Source organism: Emys orbicularis, chromosome 4 (genome assembly GCF_028017835.1).
Source record: "Emys orbicularis isolate rEmyOrb1 chromosome 4, rEmyOrb1.hap1, whole genome shotgun sequence".
Taxonomy (NCBI): domain Eukaryota; kingdom Metazoa; phylum Chordata; order Testudines; family Emydidae; genus Emys; species Emys orbicularis.
The window spans coordinates 82,920,120-82,939,615 of record NC_088686.1 but is presented as its reverse complement, the minus strand read 5'-3'; the positions used below and the strand labels follow the sequence as shown (position 1 = coordinate 82,939,615).

The following is a 19,496-nucleotide window of genomic DNA, read 5'->3' as shown; positions in this document are numbered from 1 at the left end:
TCTACACTGTGATAAAAGATCTGTGTTATGGCCATGGCTGGCCCAAGTGAGCTGACTTGGGCTCGGAGGCTATAAAATTGAACGGTTGGTGTTGGGGTTTGGGCTGGAGCCCAGGCTGTGAGAACCTGTGGTCCCACCCAAACCTATACACTGCAATTTTATAGACCCACAGCCTGAGCCCCCTGAATCAGCTAACCCGGGCTCGGAGACTCAGTGCTGCAGGTTTTTTATCACAGTGTGGACATACCTCAAGTGTACGTTTTCTCTTGTGTTGAAGTTTTTATATCAGGCCTGTCTAGCAATGCATGCTAGAAGGAACAATAATAAAGTGCTAGTATATAAGCACTGATTGGCTCTTAATGTTCTACGTCCTGGACTATACTGAAAGAAGCAAGTTTTGTTTTTTAACTTTGAATAAGATGTGCTTACATTATGCAAGCCAATCAGAAAAGTCCTGGAGGACTCAATGGCTAGAGGCATGGGTCATAGGTTCAAACGCTGTCTAGGCCAAATGGATACCTGTGACATTAACTGATGCTTGCTCGACCTCTCCACAGTACAGCCAATGATAGAATAGGCCATATAGACTAAAATCCCCTCTCATCCTTAGTGACTGGGCCTCCAGTTCAGGGCCAAGTCATATTAGTAAGTGGAACCTTGCCTTGTTTTGTGGATAATATGGGGATTCTTTCACCAAGGTTGTCAATCAGCAACACTGGAACTCAGATAGAATTGTAAAATATATCACTTTGATAGAACAGCAGAGTAATGATATTATTATATTATTGCCCCCTAAGTCCACAATCAGGATTGGGATCCATATATGCTCAGCACTGTACAAATACAGAAGACATGATGGTCCATACCCCAAAGAGCTGGCAGTGCAAGGGCTAGTCTACACTTGAGTTAATTTTAGGTTGTTGGGAGGGGGATGGGAGTTGCACTGGTATAACTACATTCATGCAGCATCACCAGTCCTAACACGATGAATGTTTTGCCATAGAAGTCAACAGGGCCAGAATTTTACCTCTAGTATAGTCAAGTGCTAAAAATGTGACTTGCCCCAGTCTGACTCACACTGATGCAAAAAAGCTTCAGTGCAGGCATTCCATAAGAGGATAAGCAATATGAGATGTAGACTAAAGAAGGAAGCAATTTATCTTCCCCTGGTGTATTTGTGAAAGTAGACTTACAGTGCACATTATTGACTATAAAAAGTTGACATCCCTTTCCATGGATCTCAAGGCAGTAGAATGGGGCAGTCTGTTTGTTACTAACCAAACTATCTTGTTGGTAATTCTCTATCAGAGAAGAACTCTTTTCTCATTAGGTTCTCTAAAGTTCTCTTTTTTTTTGTTTTCCACCTTCCTTTGCATGGGTCACTTACTGGTTTAAACTAGAGTAAATGGTGGATTCTCTGTAACTTGAAGCATTTAAATTAAAATTTGAGGACCTCAGTAACTCAGCTGGAGGTTATTGGCCTGTTATAGGAGGGGGTGTGAGATTCTGTGGCCTGTGATGTGCAGAAGGTCAGACTAGATGATCATGATGGTCCTTCTGGCCTTAACGTCTATGAGTTTAAAATGTACAACCTGCCCTCCTCTGTCCCAAAGATAGATATGTTTCCCCCTCAAGATGATGTGCGCAATACTCTAGTGGCAAGTAGGACAATTACCTGAATCTTCCAAAGTTTGAAAATTATAAAGTGCCTTCAACATTTTTCGTCCTGTTACATTACAGAGTACACTACACTATTAGTAAATGCTAAGATAATTGTCAAATCATATTTTCCATAGTTTGAGTGCTGGCTCTTACATTTTTTTTAAAGAATTGTTTCAACCACTGAAGGTTAAGAACTTTTCCATGGAACATAGTTCAGATGCTAAGACAAAGCTAACTTTGTGAGTCACTTGAATTGGTTGCTCAGAAGTAATTTTCACCAACACTCATGGAAATTTCCAGTTCTTACACTTCATGGAATCTTCAAGAATGGAATGAGCTAGTAGGTATCTTCATATTTCTTAGATTGTCCTAATGAAGTCCAGGGAGATTTTATCTTCAAAATTCCCATGGTCCCAGTGTTATCAAGTCTGTCTTGTCGTTAAACCAAATCATACTATAACAGACTAATGCACCCACTCATATAAAGATCTCAGTGGCAATTCAAATGTTTGATTCTGAAGGAGGTTTGTGTTACTAATCTGCTACCTTAGTAACTTTAGAGGAGATATACACCATGTTACTGAAAGTGACTTTTGAGCTTTTAAAGACCAAATAACCAGCGCCCAGTATATTCTGCCACTTCTGATTTTCTGCAGGATCTACCCTGTGCTGAATGTTTCTGAATCCACATTTTCAGTTATAATCTTGCTAGCCCTCATGGATGTGAAGAAAGCCTTTAAAAATGTAAACCTATTGCAGATTGACATATACCTCTACCTCGATATATAGCTGTCCTCGGGAGCCCAAAATCTTACGGTGTTATAGGTGAAACCGCGTTATATCGAACTTGGTTTGATCCGCCCCCCAGGAGCACTGCTTTACCGCGTTATATCCAAATTCGTGTTATATCGGGTCGCGTTATATCGGGGTAGAGGTGTATTGATACATTATGTACCTGAGTCTGCAGGCAGCCTGAAATGATAGCTTTGGCTGGGGTGAATTGCTCCTTCTCACATCCCAGTGGGTTGCTAACTCTCAAATCCAGAGGTGGAAAATGTAAATGTTAAGTATTTAACTGCTGACCGTTTTAGCCAAAATACCCAGCTAATGTGCTTACCCCAAACTGAGTCCTTCTGAGGTGTGGAAACCCCAGCTGTTCCTTGCCCAGCTGCCAAAACCTCCAGCTTCCTCCAACATCTACATGCAGTACAAAACTGTGGTGTACTGAAAGCATAGAGACAACATAAAATATATTGACTTTGATATCAAAATCAGTAATAGGATTCTGTACTGATTGTATTCTTATATTTAATTTAATCAAAACCTCAATTTCTTAAAATTGAAATGAAGCTGCTGCTGAATTTTCAAGCCTGTGGCAGCAGAGGGTTGCAGAATCCAGAGACCTTGACCCAGAGTTTAGGTCCAGTTTGCTGAGGCATATACAGAGCTTTGCAAATAACCAATATATGGGATAGCTAAATCCCCATTAGGGTGTCCAGATTTTCAAAGAAAATAGACAAATTCATGCTAGAGCTGTGCTTAAAAAAAAATCACGTCTCTTCCTCTATCCCCCCCAGTTCTTGAAAGAAGAAGAAGATTTTAGCCCGAATGTTCTGTAGCTCAAATCTGCTTTTTCACCTGCTGATGGCCATGGCCCCTCTACCACGCCCAGCCTATTGGGTTAAAACTGCATAAGGCTCAAGGCTTGAGGAGCCGAGCCAGAGGACTAATAAAATTTCCCCTGCACCTGGCACTTTCCCCTGCTGGGCTCTTAGGGGGACAGCTCCACCAGAGACTCCTTAGGATTGGTCCAGTCCTCTGAACTTGGAGGGGCTTAATAGGCAAAGCAACCCCAATGGGCTGTGTGTAGGATATGATCCTACTAGAGGGCCCAGTTCTGCATGGTGCAGGTGACTGTGGAAGGTGTTCACCACCTTGCAGGTCTAGCCCACAGCTCCTTTGTGGAACTGACTGATTCACCAGCAGGGACTCTGAATTTTAGTTGTTGCCACTAAAATTTACATGAAACTGTGGGCCCTGCTTAGTCACTTTACTCTGAATTGCAACCGTATGTGGGCAGGAGTGTTGTCTGTTTTCCCTGTAGCTGCTGTAACACTGAAACATTGTGGGCTGGATTCTTACAGTAACACTCTCTTTGTGAATGGCTGTAACTCTGCCTGGCACACACTCTGTCCTCTTTACTCATACTTAGGCCTGGTTTACACATCAAAATGTTAGGTCAACATAGCTACAGCACTCAGGGATGTGAAAAATTCACACCTCTGAGCACCCTATCTATGCCAATCTAATCCCTGATGTAGATGCAGCTATGCTGACCGAAAAATGTTTCCGTTGACTTCGCTACTGTCGCTTGGGGAAGTGGAGTTCCTACAGCGATGGAACAACCCACTGTAGGAAACGTCCACACTAGGGCACTGCAGTGGCATCGTTCTGGCGCCCGTAGCTGTGCAGACATGGCCTCAGTCACTTTCTCGCTTTGTCTGCCCGTAAAGCCTCCCTCCGATTTCTTTGCATTAAAAGTAGTGAAAGGCTTGCCCAAGCCCCCTAGATCTAAACTGCTTTGTATTTTTGAGGCATTGTGACATACAAAGGTGAAAGGTGTGACAGAATACACCCCTGTATTCACACCCTACACACTATTGTAATAATCTTTTTGTACAAGATATGCCTTGTAAGGTATTATTTGAAAACTCCTAATTTGCTGGTCAGTATTGTTCTGGTAAAATATGTGTGGCAACATTGTATGTGAAGTTACAAGATTTCCCTGTATGGTGGTGGTAACACATGTTCCAAACCCTACTGCCCTGCCCAAGCAGAAGTCAGATCTGTCCTAAACAAAGGAAGGAATGTGTCCTTGCCTTAATTTGCATTTAAGCAGTAAACAGAGTCATCATGCAGGAAGGGAAAACAAAGGAAGTTCAAACGGGTGAAAAAACTTGCAGGGAACATCCTTCCATATAGAGTCTTTGTCTCCTGGGTCTCAGCTGGAAATGTTTTTCAAGAGGGGGACTAAAACAGTAAAAAGAAGGGACAAAAACCCCAAGGCACCCCACTCCCTCTCCCTGCCCAAATCAGTCTGTGCATCTGAGAAGACCAAAGGAAACCGCTATTGGACTTTGGTCCCCTAAAGAGTTTGGTCAGTAACTTTGCTGGAAGCAAGTGGTGAGAAAGTTTGCTTTGCAGCTAAGATAGTTTCTTAAGTAGTTACTAGTAAGCATTTTACCTTTATTTTTCTTGCACCCGTTTCTGACTTTTATGCCTCATTACTTGTACTCATTTAAAATCTCTCTTTGTAGTTAATAAACTTGTTTTACTTTTTATCTAATCCAGTGTGTTGAAGCTGGAGGTCTGGGCACACTGATTATAATAATAATATGGCATATTATTCCCTTAAAGGAATAACGGAATTAATATATTTGTACTGTTCAGGAGAGGGCTGGGCAGTACAGGATATACATTTCTGGGGGAAGATCTGGGATTGGGGTGTGTTGGGGTCACCCTGCAGTATAACCAAGGCTGGTCAGAGCCAGGATGTAGCTGCCAGAGTGCAGTTACACACAGACACTCTGGTGTGGCTTACATGCTGGAAGGTTGTTTGTGAGCGGCCCAGGTGGGAGCTTCTACTGCAAGGCATTATAAGGCACCCAAGGTTGCAGGGCAGGGGTTACACAGCCCCAAATAGTCTGTATTGTGCCCTGGTATGTCACAAGTATCTCTTCTGCTTCTGAATGTTGTGGCTTATTCTGTCTATTGGACCAAAATAAACTCCCATATCCACCCACCTAGCTAAATTTTGGGGCGTTTCAGGGCTGAACTCTGCAGCTAAGGCCCAATTGTGGTTTTAAAGCAACTCCTACAAGTGGGAAGATGTGCATCTACAATCTGGAGCTGTACAGAACTGGCAAATGTCTTTCTGAAAAATTATGGGAACACAATTTTAGGTGACACTTGTCCCTCAGATGTCCGTTTCCTTGCAAAATTTGATGCCAGAGCTACACGTTCAAAGCAAGACCTGTGCAAATTGATCAGAGATGGAGCTTGTATTGGGCTAAAGAAATTATGAAATATGATGTAAAAAAAATTCAGTGAAACAGGCTCAATTTTTTGAATTTGATAAGGAAATGAGACTTTCATTTTGAACAGTTGTTTGTCCTTGGTGAGTATATTTTTTAGAAATACAGGACATCTCTAGTGCTGAAATTTGAAGGGAAAAGAATATTGAAGTCGTTTCTGATTTTGTGTGTGTGTGTATTTTCTTTTGTAAAGAAGAAGAGAGGCATGTTGAAGAATGTTAATTGCTTTCTTTGGTTAGTTGGAGAATTCCTCCACCCCCTTTTGAACTTCAGGAACGTGGCCACAGGCATATCCATCTTCCAGACAAGATGTGAAACTGCTTGTGATGGCTAAAGATTCCCCTGCTGCTTTTCGTAAGATTTGGGGTGTTAACTGTAGCATCCTGGCCAATTTCCAGCTCAGGTAATTGCATTCTGCCTACTTAAAATTCACCCTCCAGATACAATTGGAGAGGTTTGCTTCATTCCCGTACAGAAGAAAAAAACTTCCGTGCTTTGTCACTTGGACAAAGAAGCTGTCACCCACCAAGTGACTGCATTTTGCTGATGGGCATGTGACTCCCTTTGGGAACTTTCTAGTCCAACAATGTCCATACAGAGCAGACAGGACTCAGTGTTTGAGGCTTTATCTAAAGAGCCCCCTTGCCACACACCTGCCTCCACACGTGCATGCGCTCTCTCTGTCTCTCTCTGTCTCTCTCTCTCTCTCTCTCTCTCTCTCTCTCTCTGACTCACTCACTGGAAAATGTATTGCGCTCATCTTCCTTGAGGAGAAAGATCTGAGTTGACTTGGCTGGGATTCTTGGCCCTCTCAGATGCTCCTTCCAGCCACAGACCTGTAACAGAGTTACTGTGATTTTATATGCATTATAAAAACATAGGAGTGCTCATCCTATCAGACTTCATACATCCATTTGTTTGTATCTGCTATCAAACACACACCTTCCCAAACTTACTTGGGCCACGTTTGCTAACTGTTTGGGGGTTAATCCAGGGTCTTGTTCCTTCTCAGTCCATCTTCTCTTCCCACAGTGAAGTAGTAATACAATGTTTGTGGCACCCATCACTAGACCTACAGCAACTTGTGATGCCCTGACTGTAAGGTTAAGATTTCACTATGGGATCCAGGAGAAAGTTGACTCCGAAGGGGAATAATCTCTTACCCAAGCATACAATTCTTCTATAATAGCAAGTGGGAAGAAGGTGGGTGGGCAATGTAGCTCCCTTTCATATAGACTTGTGTCCTTCAAGCTTGCTTGGTGGGTATGAGGCTTTATGGGGGGAGGGATAGCTCAGTGGTTTGAGCATTGGCCTGCTAAACCCAGGGTTGTGAGTTCAATCCTTGAGGGGGCCATTTAGGGAACTGGGGTAAAAATCTGTCTGGGGATTGGTCCTGTTTTGGATTAGATTACCTTCTGAGGTCCCTTCCAACCCTGATGTTCTATGATCTGCTTGTAGCTGTATCAGATTATTTTTCCCTAGGCTATATCCCTCTATGTTGCCTATAGCAACCAGGGATAAAGCAGTAATGAGACCTGTAATCTAGATAAGGTCTGGTGCAAACCTTTGCTTCATTCTGTATTTGTTAGAGTGTATTCATTCCTCAGCAGACTACACTGTTGGATTTTTTTAAATGCAAATATATCTGGCTGAGTGCTTGATCTTGGGAGGAGGAAGCTTAAATTCAATATTTCCAATCTTGGTGTCTTTTGGCAGTAAAGCAAAGCAGCTCCTGGATTAATCAACAGAAAAACCTGTTCTGCTAAATTAATCCAAAATCTGTACAGAGATGAGGTGGGTGAGGTAATATCTTTTATTGGACCAACTTCTGTGTCACTTCACCTTGACTTGTCCCTTAGAATATGTGCTAACTACCTATGCTTATCTGTTCAGTCTTGTATTTAGCTGTGATACTCTCAGTACCTTTCCCAGACCCATAGAAGAGCTCTGTGCAGGAGCGATGGAAGCTCCCTAAAAGCAGGGGAGCACGGGGGCACCGGTGCCCGAACTGTGGCCCTGCCCCCCCCTTGCTGCCCCTTCCCCCTGAAGCCCTGCCCCTGCGCCGCCCCTTCCCCCCAAGGCCCCATCCTCATGCCGCCACTTCCCCCCAAGACCCGCCCCTGCTCACTCCCCTCTGCCCCTTTCCCCCCCCATTGCTCACCCTTGTGGTCGGTAAAAAGTGATGGGTCCATGGCCCTGTGGCCCCCCCTGTTCCAGTGCCCCTTGCTCTGTGTGACTCGAAAGCTTGTCTCTCTCTCTCTCACCAACAGAAGCTGGTCCAATAAAAGCTATTATCTCACCCACCTTGTCTCTCTCAGATCCTGGGCCCAACATGGCTACAACTGCATCCAAAATCTGTAGTGATGTACCCAGAAAAGTGAATGTGTCTCTCAAAGGACCTGTCTTCACCCTCAGGAAACTTTGAGTCAATTAAAGCTCCACCAGTATTTGCAATGTAGGAAGCCTGAAGCTTTGTGGGCACAAGGTTCGTCTCCACTATAGAGCAGGTTGGAAAATAGGGGGTGGGATTTTCTGCAGAAATGTTTGACGTTTTGTCAAAAAACCAAATCAGAAAGTTGAAATTTTTCACAAAAAGCAGACCCTGTTTGCAAAAACCTTAGTTTAGTCAGGCCAGGTCCATAGTACAAACTTACATTAGTATAACTACATCGCTCAGGGGATTGAAAAATCCACACCACTGAGCGACACACTTATACTGACCTAACCCCCGGTATAGACACTGCTATTTCGACTGGTGGGCTTCTCCCATCGACATAGCTGCTGCCTCTCGTGGAGGTGAATTAACTATGCTGATGGGAGAGGCTTTCCTGTTGGCGTAATAACGACTTTACTGAAGTGGTTTAAGTGTAAACCTGTTCTCACAAACCCCAAATTATCCACTGGAAAAAAGTTTTAGTGGAAAATGCTTGACTCATCCTAGTTAGCAACCTTAGGAGCTGTAGCATGGATGGGGTGACATCTGCTGCTGGCATTCAAAGCACTGTGTTATCTGACCCTACTAAAAAGCATATTGTAACTGCATTTCTAAATCATGCAAAAGCCTTTGACCTTTGCAGGGCTGTAGCATGATGCAGAAACAAAGTGCCATCTATGATGTATGCCCAAACCATAAATTGTTTCTGTGGACTAAAGTGCTGTTATCTAGTCCCCTAACACCATTGCATCCACACTGATCTGGGTAGCTCTGCTGGTTTGTTCCAGGGATGTGAAATTGCCTGCATGCAGGGGCTAGTATGTGGGGAATGGAGCCCTAAGGGCCTATGCATTTGAATTCCTTAATCTGCTTGCAAATGAGGCACAAATGATTCTCGTTAACCTTAGTTAAAAGCTTGTGGATGCCAACAGGAAAAAGCAATGTGCTGGCAAGTCTATGATTGCAGAATAGCTGCTCTTGGCATTGTGAGAATGGCTTCCAGTTTGACAGCTTGAATTTCTGATCTCTGATGACATCCTTGGCCCTTTCTATGCCACCAATTTCCCCAGTGTTGGCAATTTTGGCAAAGTACTGGAATAATTAGAGCTGCTTTGAACAGGGTCAGATAACATGGTTTTAGAAAGCCAGCAATAGCCAGCACTCCATCCACATTGCAGCTCCCATACATGCTGTCCAGTCTAAATGTCTTAACCATCTCTGGCTCCATCAAATGTATATTCCTTGAAACAAATTCTGTCTTGACTTGCCTTCCTTGCAACATCATTGACTTGAAGGCAGATTTTGGCCCTTTCTGTGTATTTGGGGAACCTTTCTAGGTGAGTTGCGTATGGGACAGCCCGAAATCAAGTTACTGGAGCTGTTCTCTTTCTTAAAGGCTCTTTGCCAAGATTTCAGACTAAAGTAAAGATGCCAAAGGAAGAAGGTTGCTTTTTAATCTCAGGTATTTCTAGGGCACCTATCAACATAGCATGTCAGTGCTAAGCTTTAATTGCATAAGATTCCAGGGCAGAAGGAGCCTCTTGCTGTTTTGAATTCAACGACTGATTTGCCTAGCTGGGAACTTTGGGGTCTTGCTGACCCTGGCAACATTGAGAGGTCAGATTTAACTCACACACACACCTACATGGATAAATTCTTAAGTCTAGTGCATGCAGATAGATGGTCTCTTACACCAACGATCACATTAATATTCAGGTTGCTCCCAGTCCCAAAGGACCTGTCACTTACCCCAGGTCAATTGCACTTTAGATTTTTATACCAAAGACAACACTTGTAGCCAATCCTATAATAAACTAACTAAAGATTTGTTAGCTAAGAAAAAGAAAATAGTTATTTACAAGGTTAAAGAAGATAAACATATATACACACACACACGCAAGTTAGTCTTGGATTTCAAAAGATGGTAGAAGCTTCTATAATGAGCAAGCTCTGTATGTCCTTTAGAGCTACTCAGGCCAAGCACTGGCAATCCTTTGCTTATGCTTAGTAATCCTTGTTCCTCAGGGTCCAAGTAGCAGAGTTCAAGCTGATGGGATGAGTCCTTGTCATAACTATAAAGGGAAGGGTAACAGCTCTCCTGTGTACAGTACTAAAATCCCTCCTGGCCAGAGACTCCAAAATCCTTTTACCTGTAAAGGGTTAAGAAGCTCGGGTAACCTGGCTGACACCTGACCCAAAGGACCAATAAGGGGACAAGATACTTTCAAATCTTGGGGGGGGGGGGAAAGGCTTTTGTGTGTGCTCTTTGTTTTAAGGGGTTGTTCGCTCTTGGGACTGAGAGGGACCAGCCATCAATCCAGGTTCTCCCGATCTTTCTAAACAAGTCTCTCATATTTCAAACTTGTAAGTAAAAAAGCCAGGCAAGGCGTCTTAGTTTTACTTTGTTTTCTCAACTTGTAAATGTACCTTTTACCAGAGTGTTTATCTTTGTTTGCTGTACTTTGAACCTAAGACAGAGGGGGGTCCTCTGAGCTCTTTAAGTTTGATTACCCTGTAAAGTTATTTTCCATACTGATTTTACAGAGATGATTTTTACCTTTTTTCTTTAATTAAAAGCCTTCTTTTTAAGAACCTGATTGATTTCTCCTTGTTTTAAAATCCAAGGGGGTTTGAATCTGTATTCACCAGGAGTTGGTGAAAGGAAGGAGGGGGGGAAGGGTCAATTTCTCCTTGTTTTAAGATCCAAGGGGGTTTGGATCTGTATTCACCAGGAGTTGGTGAAAGGAAGGAGGGGGGAAGGGTCAATTTCTCCTTGTTTTAAGATCCAAGGGGGTTTGGATCTGTATCCACCAGGAGTTGGTGAAAGGAAGGAGGGGGGAAGGGTCAATTTCTCCTTGTTTTAAGATCCAAGGAGTTTGGATCTGTATTCACCAGGGAATTGGTGAGAGGTTTCTAAAAGCTTCCCAGGGTAGGGAATGGTGGCAGCGGACCAGAACTAAGCTGGTAGTTAAGCTTAGAAGTCCTCATGCAGGCCCCCACACTTGTACCCTAAAGGTCAAAGTGGGGATACAGCCTTGACAGTCCTCATGCACTTTTCCTCTTCATGTGTGTATGTGTGTGGGGGCAATCAACAAAGTCTTTTGTCCTCTGATGTTCCACAGTGGTTTGTCTGGTGTTTGTGGGCCTTCCTTTGTGGGCAGAAGATAACACCTCCTGTGGCAAACTAGTATTTAACACTTGGTAATGCTTCTCTTCTGACTGTTCATTTACAATTACAGTGCAAACACGTGGCAGTGTAGGGATGGCTATGTGCTATGGAGGCCTGTGACTCCTGCTGGTCTAAAGGCTGCTTCTGTGTTACAGAATATTGTGCGGACAGTGTACATTGGGCATTCAGACTGGCACTGCTTCCCCATTGGTTAAAGGAGAATAGGGGACGAAGGTTGTGACTCCCACACAATTACCTGTTCAGAGTAACTGATTCTCGGGGATATTATGGCAATGAAAAGAAACAACAACCTGGTAGATACCAGACTTTGCACAGTGGGAGAGAGAGATACCCCCTGAATATCCATTTTGCTCTGATGGTACAGCATTTCCCATGAGCAGGAGGCACATTCTCTATTGATGCAATGCCTGTGGTAGGGTCCAGCCTTTCTGAGATGAGAATATGTACATTACCCATCTCTAGCTCTTCCATCCAAGAATCTCAAATCATTTCAGAATAACTGATGTTCTTCCCACAACAGTGCTAGCAGGTTGGTAAGTGTTAACCCTTTTTACAGATGTGGAAACTGAGCCACAGACAGTCTAAGGCTGGATTTACAAAGGCATTTAGGCACCTAAAGCTGCAACTAGGTGCTTACTGGGATTTACAGAAGTGCCTAAGAAGATTAGGCACCTTTGTAAATTCAGGTGCCTAGCTGCATCTTTAGGTGCCTAAATACTTGGGTAAATCTGCCCTAAATGGCTTTTCCTTTGGGCACATGGGAAAGCTGTGGCAGTCCCAGGAAGAGACCTAGCTGATTCTCCTGATTCCCGTCTTGTGGCCTAAAACAAGCTCATCCTTCAGTTCACCTGAAAGTCCAGTTGTTTTGTGAAATGCTCCATGTATCTGCTGCACCTGTTGTTCTGCAAAAATAGCTGTAGGCTAGGTAGGGGTTAATACCCTGTGTGAGATTCTTAAGGTGCCCAAGTCCAGTGTTAGGGCTGGGAGTGCTCTGACTGAACTTTAGACACCTGCATGTCAAGCAAATAACAGCAATAAAACTCTGTCTTCAAAATTTATTTTAAGTCTTGGGAAAAGCAAATGCATGTCTCTCTCTTCTCTCTTGGCAGAACCAGCTCCTTGCGAAGGGCTTGCTGTTCATAGAGGAGAAGGTTAAGCTGTGCGAAGGCAAGTATAGAGAGACTGTTTTGGAATGGGGTCCTGGAGGGCCCTTGTGAGTCAGCCTTTGATGATTGGACAGCTGAGATTCATCTGTCATAACCCCATCATCTTCGAATGATTCACACGACTGGAAATTCTAAGGCCCCTTCTATGCAACTGAGATCACATGCACTGACTAAGCCCAGTTCAAGCTAGCATACCGCTGAACGAGTTTAACATATCCATGCTACCCCTCTGGGAACTACATTGTACTGCAGCCTGTATGTTACTTGAGGGATGTTGGATCTTGTTGAGTCAGAAGCATGACTGAGGCTTTTCCATCAGCCCCTCTCTTCGCCAGGAAGACTCACACATGGTTCTGCAGTGTAATTTAAACCCAGATTCCAAATGGTGCCAATCCTTGATGTGAATCCTGTTTCCCTGCTTTTAAACAGTGTTAAGCCCCTACAGGCTTTTGCCTTATTTCTTAAGATGGTTTGAAACTGTGCAGAAAGGCCTGAACTCATGAGTCTTGTGACCATAACCTTGGTACCACTAATATCCTAGCTTTGTTCTGTTGAAAGCCCTCAACAAATGTACTAGAATGAGTGTGTGTTTCACCAGGATGGGGATGAAACCCCATTAGGACTCAAACTCTCCATATGTGAAGAGCTAGTGGCCATTCAAACTGCTGGCCCCACAGTGTCATGCTCCAGTTGCACCTGAAGGTCTGGTGGGGTGAGAACAGTGGGACAGCGGCTGTTATGGTTGAGCTTTGGTGATAAGACACTTTTGCCTAATGGACTTGTGCAGCTCTGGCTCTTGAAAACTAGATTGCCATTTGCTGACCCAGTTTTGTAGCCTCTGATCATCAGCAAGCCAGCTTCCCCATTGACCTGCTTTTTCTGGGTCATTAAATGACAATAAAGACACATACTCTTGCACTGCTGGATTCCTTAGCACTGCTTTCTTTTAAGCTGATATCTCAACCCCTGTGTTGCCAGTGAGCAGGTCGGTAATCCCAGTGTGCAGGAGCCGCAGGGTTTGCTAACCTCCTCCTTACAGGGGCCACCTTCCGTTTGACTTACTGCCCACTTGTTTGGTGCAGTCCTGTAAAGGAGAATACGGGAGGAATGGAGTCTGCACACTATATCTAAGGGCTTGTAGACACGACCACTTGTGTCGGTATAACTCACGTCGCTCAGGGATGTGAATAAGCCACCTCCCAAACGATGTAAGTTACACCAACCTAGTGTGGACAGCACTATGTTGGCGGGAGAGCTTCTCCTCACGGTCGAGGGGAGAATTCTCTCCCATTGCCATAGGGCATCTCTACCAGACGAACTACAGCTGCATTGGTGCAGCTGCGCTGCTGTGGCTCTGCTAGTGTAGACTAGCCCCAAGGGTGTGCTGCACTCAGTATCCGAAACAGGGATCTCTGTCTTGCTTTTACCAACCCCTCCGCTTTCTAAAGAACAAACACTGGCCAGTTAACAAAACTCTAAAACAAACAGACAAAAAAACCCTTGTAAAACTGTCCCAATTTGTGATGCAGATTAAAACATACAGCTCCCGTTGGCAGCGGGTTTGTGAGTCATCCATCATCATGTTAAAATGAAACAAAGGTGCCAGCATGTGGCTGCTGATTGCTTGGGAAAGATGTTCCAGCTAGACAGACAAGGGCCTTCCTGCTGCCCTTTCATTTGTCTGAGGTGGCATTGTAAACACGATGCTTACAGGAGCTAAGATCACTGTGATGCAGTTAGGAGCCAGATGATTAATGGAATTTCCAAGCATTGATTTTTTTTTTCTTCCCCGTTCTTTCATAAATTTATCGCTTTGTTCCAGAGAATCTTGCTTGTGGTCACTGCAACAAGAGCCACTTGTGCCCACTTCCCAGTTAGCTTTGACTTCCAAAAAGGGAGCTCCCTTCCCAGCTCTGAGTCGAAGTAATGCCCATGCTGCAGAGAGCAGCAATGTTTTTAGTGCATGTTTGTCTTAATCAGAACTTCTGCTCTTAATGCAGCACTTCAAATTTCTGTAGGATTTATGATCTCTTGCACAAATACACCACTTCCCCGTCCTAAAGATTACCTTTCCTTTTATTTCCATTCCCACGCACTGCAACAGCTCAGCCCTGAGACAGGTAGGAGGGGGATCCTAAAACCTGTCCACACACTCATTGCTATTAAGGACAGAAAGGGCCATCATGATCATCTAGTCTGACCTCCTGCACATCGCCGGCCACAGAACCTCACCCACCCATCCTGTATTAGGCCCAAAACTTTTGTCTGAGTTACTGAAATCCTCAAATCTTAATTTAAAGACTTCAAGTTACAGAGAATCCACTGGTTACTCTAGTTCAAACCTGCAAGTCACCTGTGCCCCATGCTGACAGGGAGGCAAACATCCCCTCACTCCTCCCTCCTACCTCCCGTGTCTGCCAATTTGATCTGGGAGGAAATTCCTTCCCGACCCCAAATATGGCTATTAGACCCTGAGCATGTGGGCAAGACCTGCCAGAGAGACACCTGGGACAGAATTCTCTGTAGTAACTCAGAGCCCTCCCCATCTAGCATCCCATCTCCGGCCGTTGCAGATATTTGCTAATAGCAGTCACAGGTGGCCCGCGTGCCATTGTAGGCAATTCATCATACTATCCCTTTTATCAAACTTGAAAAAAAATTAGGTTTTTTGCCCCCACTACTTCTCTTGGAAAGCTGATCCAAAACTTCACTGTTCTGATAGTTAGAAGAGTGGTCATGTCTACACTGCCACTTATGTAGGCAAAACTTATGTTGCCCTGAGTGACATAAGTTTTGCTGCCATAAGAGCGTGTGTGCACAGCGCTATGTTGACAGGAGAGCGTCTCCCGCTGACACAGCTACCGCTGCTCATTTAGGCAGTTTAATTATGTCGACAGGAGAGCTCTCTCCCATTGGCATAGAGCGGCTACATGAGCGATCTTACAGCAGTGCAGCTGCATCGCTACAGTCGTGCTGCTGTAAGTTTGCTAGTGTAGACATGGCCTACGTCTAGTTTCAAGCTAAAACTTATTGATGGCCAGTTTATATACCTTTGTTCTTGTGCCAACATTGGCCCTTAACTTAAGTAACTCCTCTCCCTCCCTGGTGTTTCCCTCTGATGTATTTATAAAGCGCAATCATATTTCCATCGGCCTCCTTTTTGTTATTGTTAGGCTAAACAAGCCTAGCTCCTTAAGTCTCCTCTCATTAAGCAAGTTCTCCTCTCATTAAGCAAGTTCTCTGATCACCCTAGTAGCCCTTCTCTGAACCTGTTCCAGTTTGAATTAATCTTTCTTAAACACAGGAGACCAGAGCTGCACACAGTATTCCAGATGAGGTCTCACTACTACCTTGTATAATGTTAATAACACTTCTCTATCTCTACTGGAAATACCTTGCCTAATGCATCCTAGGATTACATTGTTTTTTTTCATGGTTGCATCACATTGGTGGCTCATACACCCAGGTCTTTCTCCTCCTCTTTCGCTTTCAACTGATACATCCTCGGCTTATAGCAAAAATTCTTGTGGTAGTCCCTAAGTTCACTATTGCAGTATTAAATTTCATCCCATTCCTATTAGTTCAGTTTTCAAGGTTGTCCAAATCTTCTTGTATGATAGTCCGGTCCTCCTCTGTACTGGCAATACCTCTCAACTTTGTGTCATCCACAAATTTTATTAGCACATTTCTACTTTTTGTGCCAAAGTCATTTAATGTAAATGTTAAATAAGATTGGTCCCAAGACTGATCATTGAGTAACTCTACTAGTAACCTCCCTCCAGCCTGATAGTTCACCTTTCATCATGACCTTGTAGTCTCCCCTTAAACAAGTTTCTTCCCACTTTTTGATTCTCATTTTAATCCCCATTTTCTTCAGTTTAACTAATAATTTCCCATGTGGAACTGTACTGAAATCTTTACTGCATTTCCTTTATCCAACAAATCTGTTATCTTCTCAAAGAAGGAGATCAGGGTGGTGTGGCATGATCTACTTTTTGCAAAAACATTTAGTATTTTATCCCAATTACTGTTTACCTCTATGTCTTTATCTACTCTGTCTTTCAAAATTTGTTCTAAGACCTTGCATACAATTGAGGTAAAAATAACGGGCCCGTAGTTTGCCAGATCACTTTTTTCCCCTTTCTTAAATAAAGATACTATGTTTGCAATTCTCCAGGCATAGGATACTACTCCCATGTTTACCGATTCATTAAAAATTCTTGCTATTGGGTTTGCAGTTTCATGTGCAGTTCCTTTAATATTCTTGGATGGAGATTATCTGGGTCCCCCGATTTGGTCCTATTAAGCTGTTTGAGAATGGCTTCCACCTCGGATGTGGTAATTTCTACTTTCATATCCTTGTTCGCATTAGCCACCCTGATACTGCCCCCACGCTCCTCATTACCCTTATTGAAAACTGAAGCAAAGTATTCGGTTAGGTTGGGCCATACCTAGATTATCTTTAATCTCCATCCTATCCTCAGTGCTTAGCGGAGTCCTACTTCTCTCTTCCCTGTCATTACAGACAGTGTGAATAAAGCATGGCTCCATCAGGGCTGATAGATGAATTTTTTGGTGTATTCTTGTAGTTGGGATTAAAAAGCAGACATAGGACCTGATCCTGTAATCCGTTGAAGTCAATGGGGCCTTTACTCCTGGGAGATAAAGCTTGCAGAATCAGGTCCTATGGTTGCACGTTCTCTTTCTGATGGCTTAGATCACAAGTAAGGTGTGCTACAGTCATGCTAGGGGAAACAATCAGTAGTAAACATGAAAACGGAAAGTCTTTGGAATTTTCCTGCATTTGGAAAACATTTCAGTACAGGTAAATAATGTTCTTGTGAGATGCAACTTAAAGAGAGGCAACTTATATTTAAGTCCCTCTGTGAGGAACTGATACAACTGCTACACACAAGTTTAAAACTGAGATTTCAAAGCTGCTTAGGGCAGGGTTTCTCAACCTTTTTCTTTCTGAGCGCCCTCCCTCCTCCCCCCCCCGCCCTCCCCAGCATGCTATAAAAACTCCACGGCCCACCTGTGCCACAACAATTGTTTTTCTCCATATAAAAGCCAGGGCCAGCGTTAGGGGGTAGCAAGCAGGGCAAATTCCCGGTGCCCCATGCCACAGGGGGCCTTGCGAAGCTAAGTTGCTCAGGCTTCGGCTTCAGCCCCAGGTGGCAGGACTTGGAGCCCCGGGCTTCAGCCCCAGGTGGTGGGGCTTTGGCTTTCTGCCCTGGGCCCCAGCAGGTGTAATGCCAGCCCTACTTGGCAGACCCCCTGAAACCTGCTCACAGCCTCCCAGTGGGACCCAAACCCCTGGACTAGGGGATGGGAAACTGGATGTCCAAATCCACTAGGCAGCTTGGAAATCTCAGCCTAACTTTTTAGAAACACAAGAAGCTTTGTGAATTGAGTTTATTCATGAGTTAATTAAAAAATATTCCATTTAAATGACCAAATGTCCCCATTGCATGATCATTTATACATCACTTTGTGATGAAAGCTACGTGCTTGCCATGTGGGTTACGGGTTGCATGACTTTCAGTCTGCATTTATTTTAAATATCCAAACTTGTGACAGTTGAAGCTTTTGTTGTGGCTGGCTGGATACAATGGGAGCAGTTGAACCTTGTGAGTTGCCAAGTTTAAAACTTCTCTAGGCACTCTTCTCATTATGGCTTTGTGGCTTGTTACAACGGGTGTGCGGGTGGGTTTGTTCTGTGACTTCTAGATCTATGTTTGGGGCAGGGAGAATCTCAGAATTAATGTAGCTGGTTAAAGAGGTATCTGTACAGCATTGGCTCCCTGACTTCAGCCTCTGGGCTCTCTCCTGTCTGCTTCATTCACAGCTGCTCAGTGAGACCATACTGGAATATCAGCTTAATGTTTATTAGGTGCTTTTTAATTGCAACATACTTGGCCAGTGGAGATAGATCCTATTGCCTAAGGAGCAGCATCACCCTTTTACTTTAATTGGGCTGTTTTACATTTCACGTGGAACTGTGTTCTTAGAGCTGGGAGGGACTCCGCTGTTTCTGATCATAGATTTATGCCCCCTCACTTCTTTGCTGTGAACAAATACCAAGCAAAACTCAGCTAAAGCTGCCAAGACTTGTCTACTTTGGGGTAGGAGACGCTAAATGAGGTGGGTTTGTGATGCTCACCTAGAAAGGTAAAGAGCACTGGGACATTTGAATCTGACTGTAGTATCCTAATTGCTAAAGGGTTTTTCTCCCTCCAAATTCCTGTACTTTTAGGTGAGGATCGCATTGATATCCTGTCTGAAATCTGGGATCACTTCTTCACAGAGACCCTTCCCACACTCCAGGCGATATTCTACCCTGTCCAGGTAAACCTGATTAACATATAGTCTGGGAGATGGGGAGGGAATGCAATGACAGTACCTGCTTAATGGTCCCTTGGTGCTTCCCTTCTCTCCCTGCAGCAATTAAGGCTCCATCTCTGCTGGCTAAACAGGTTTTAAAAACTGTAAACCATGGTTTGGGCCAAATGGGCTCCTAGTGAAGTTTGTCCTAGTGAATTATGTAAATGGAACTAGTGTGATAAACTAGGTAACCTAAGGTAGAGTGCAATGTTTTGAATCCTGTTTGGTCCTGTCCTCTCTGGCTGTTAGGAGCCTGTCTGTGGTGGAGTTTAAACAGTGCTTAAGCACTGATACAACACTGTACTTGGGCCTTGTCTAGACCGAGGATTTGTCCCAATTATCTTCATTAGTTCTTTAGTCATTGCGGTAGCTATAGCTCCATCACTGCAAGTAGTGGCTTTGCCTGTCTGCATTAGAGGATAGCACTGGCACAGCTATTCCAATGTCTGGCTGGCACTGGGGCAAATCCTGCGTCCAGTCCAGGGGAGAAATTTGTAAAGGCGCATATGAAAGATTTCTAACTCCCATTGACTTTAATCGGAAGTTAGGCACCTAACTGTCATTTG

General features: G+C 44.0%; 1 protein-coding gene across 1 annotated transcript in view; it reads left to right on the top strand.

The window, feature by feature from the left end:
- Positions 1-19,496, top strand: part of PRR5L (proline rich 5 like) — a 68,425-nt gene that overhangs the window by 26,660 nt on the left and 22,269 nt on the right. Inside the window, exons 5-6 of the mRNA XM_065404132.1 lie at positions 12,490-12,547; positions 18,803-18,894. Coding sequence (XP_065260204.1) covers positions 12,490-12,547; positions 18,803-18,894 — 150 coding nt within the window. The remainder of the gene's footprint in view (positions 1-12,489; positions 12,548-18,802; positions 18,895-19,496) is intronic.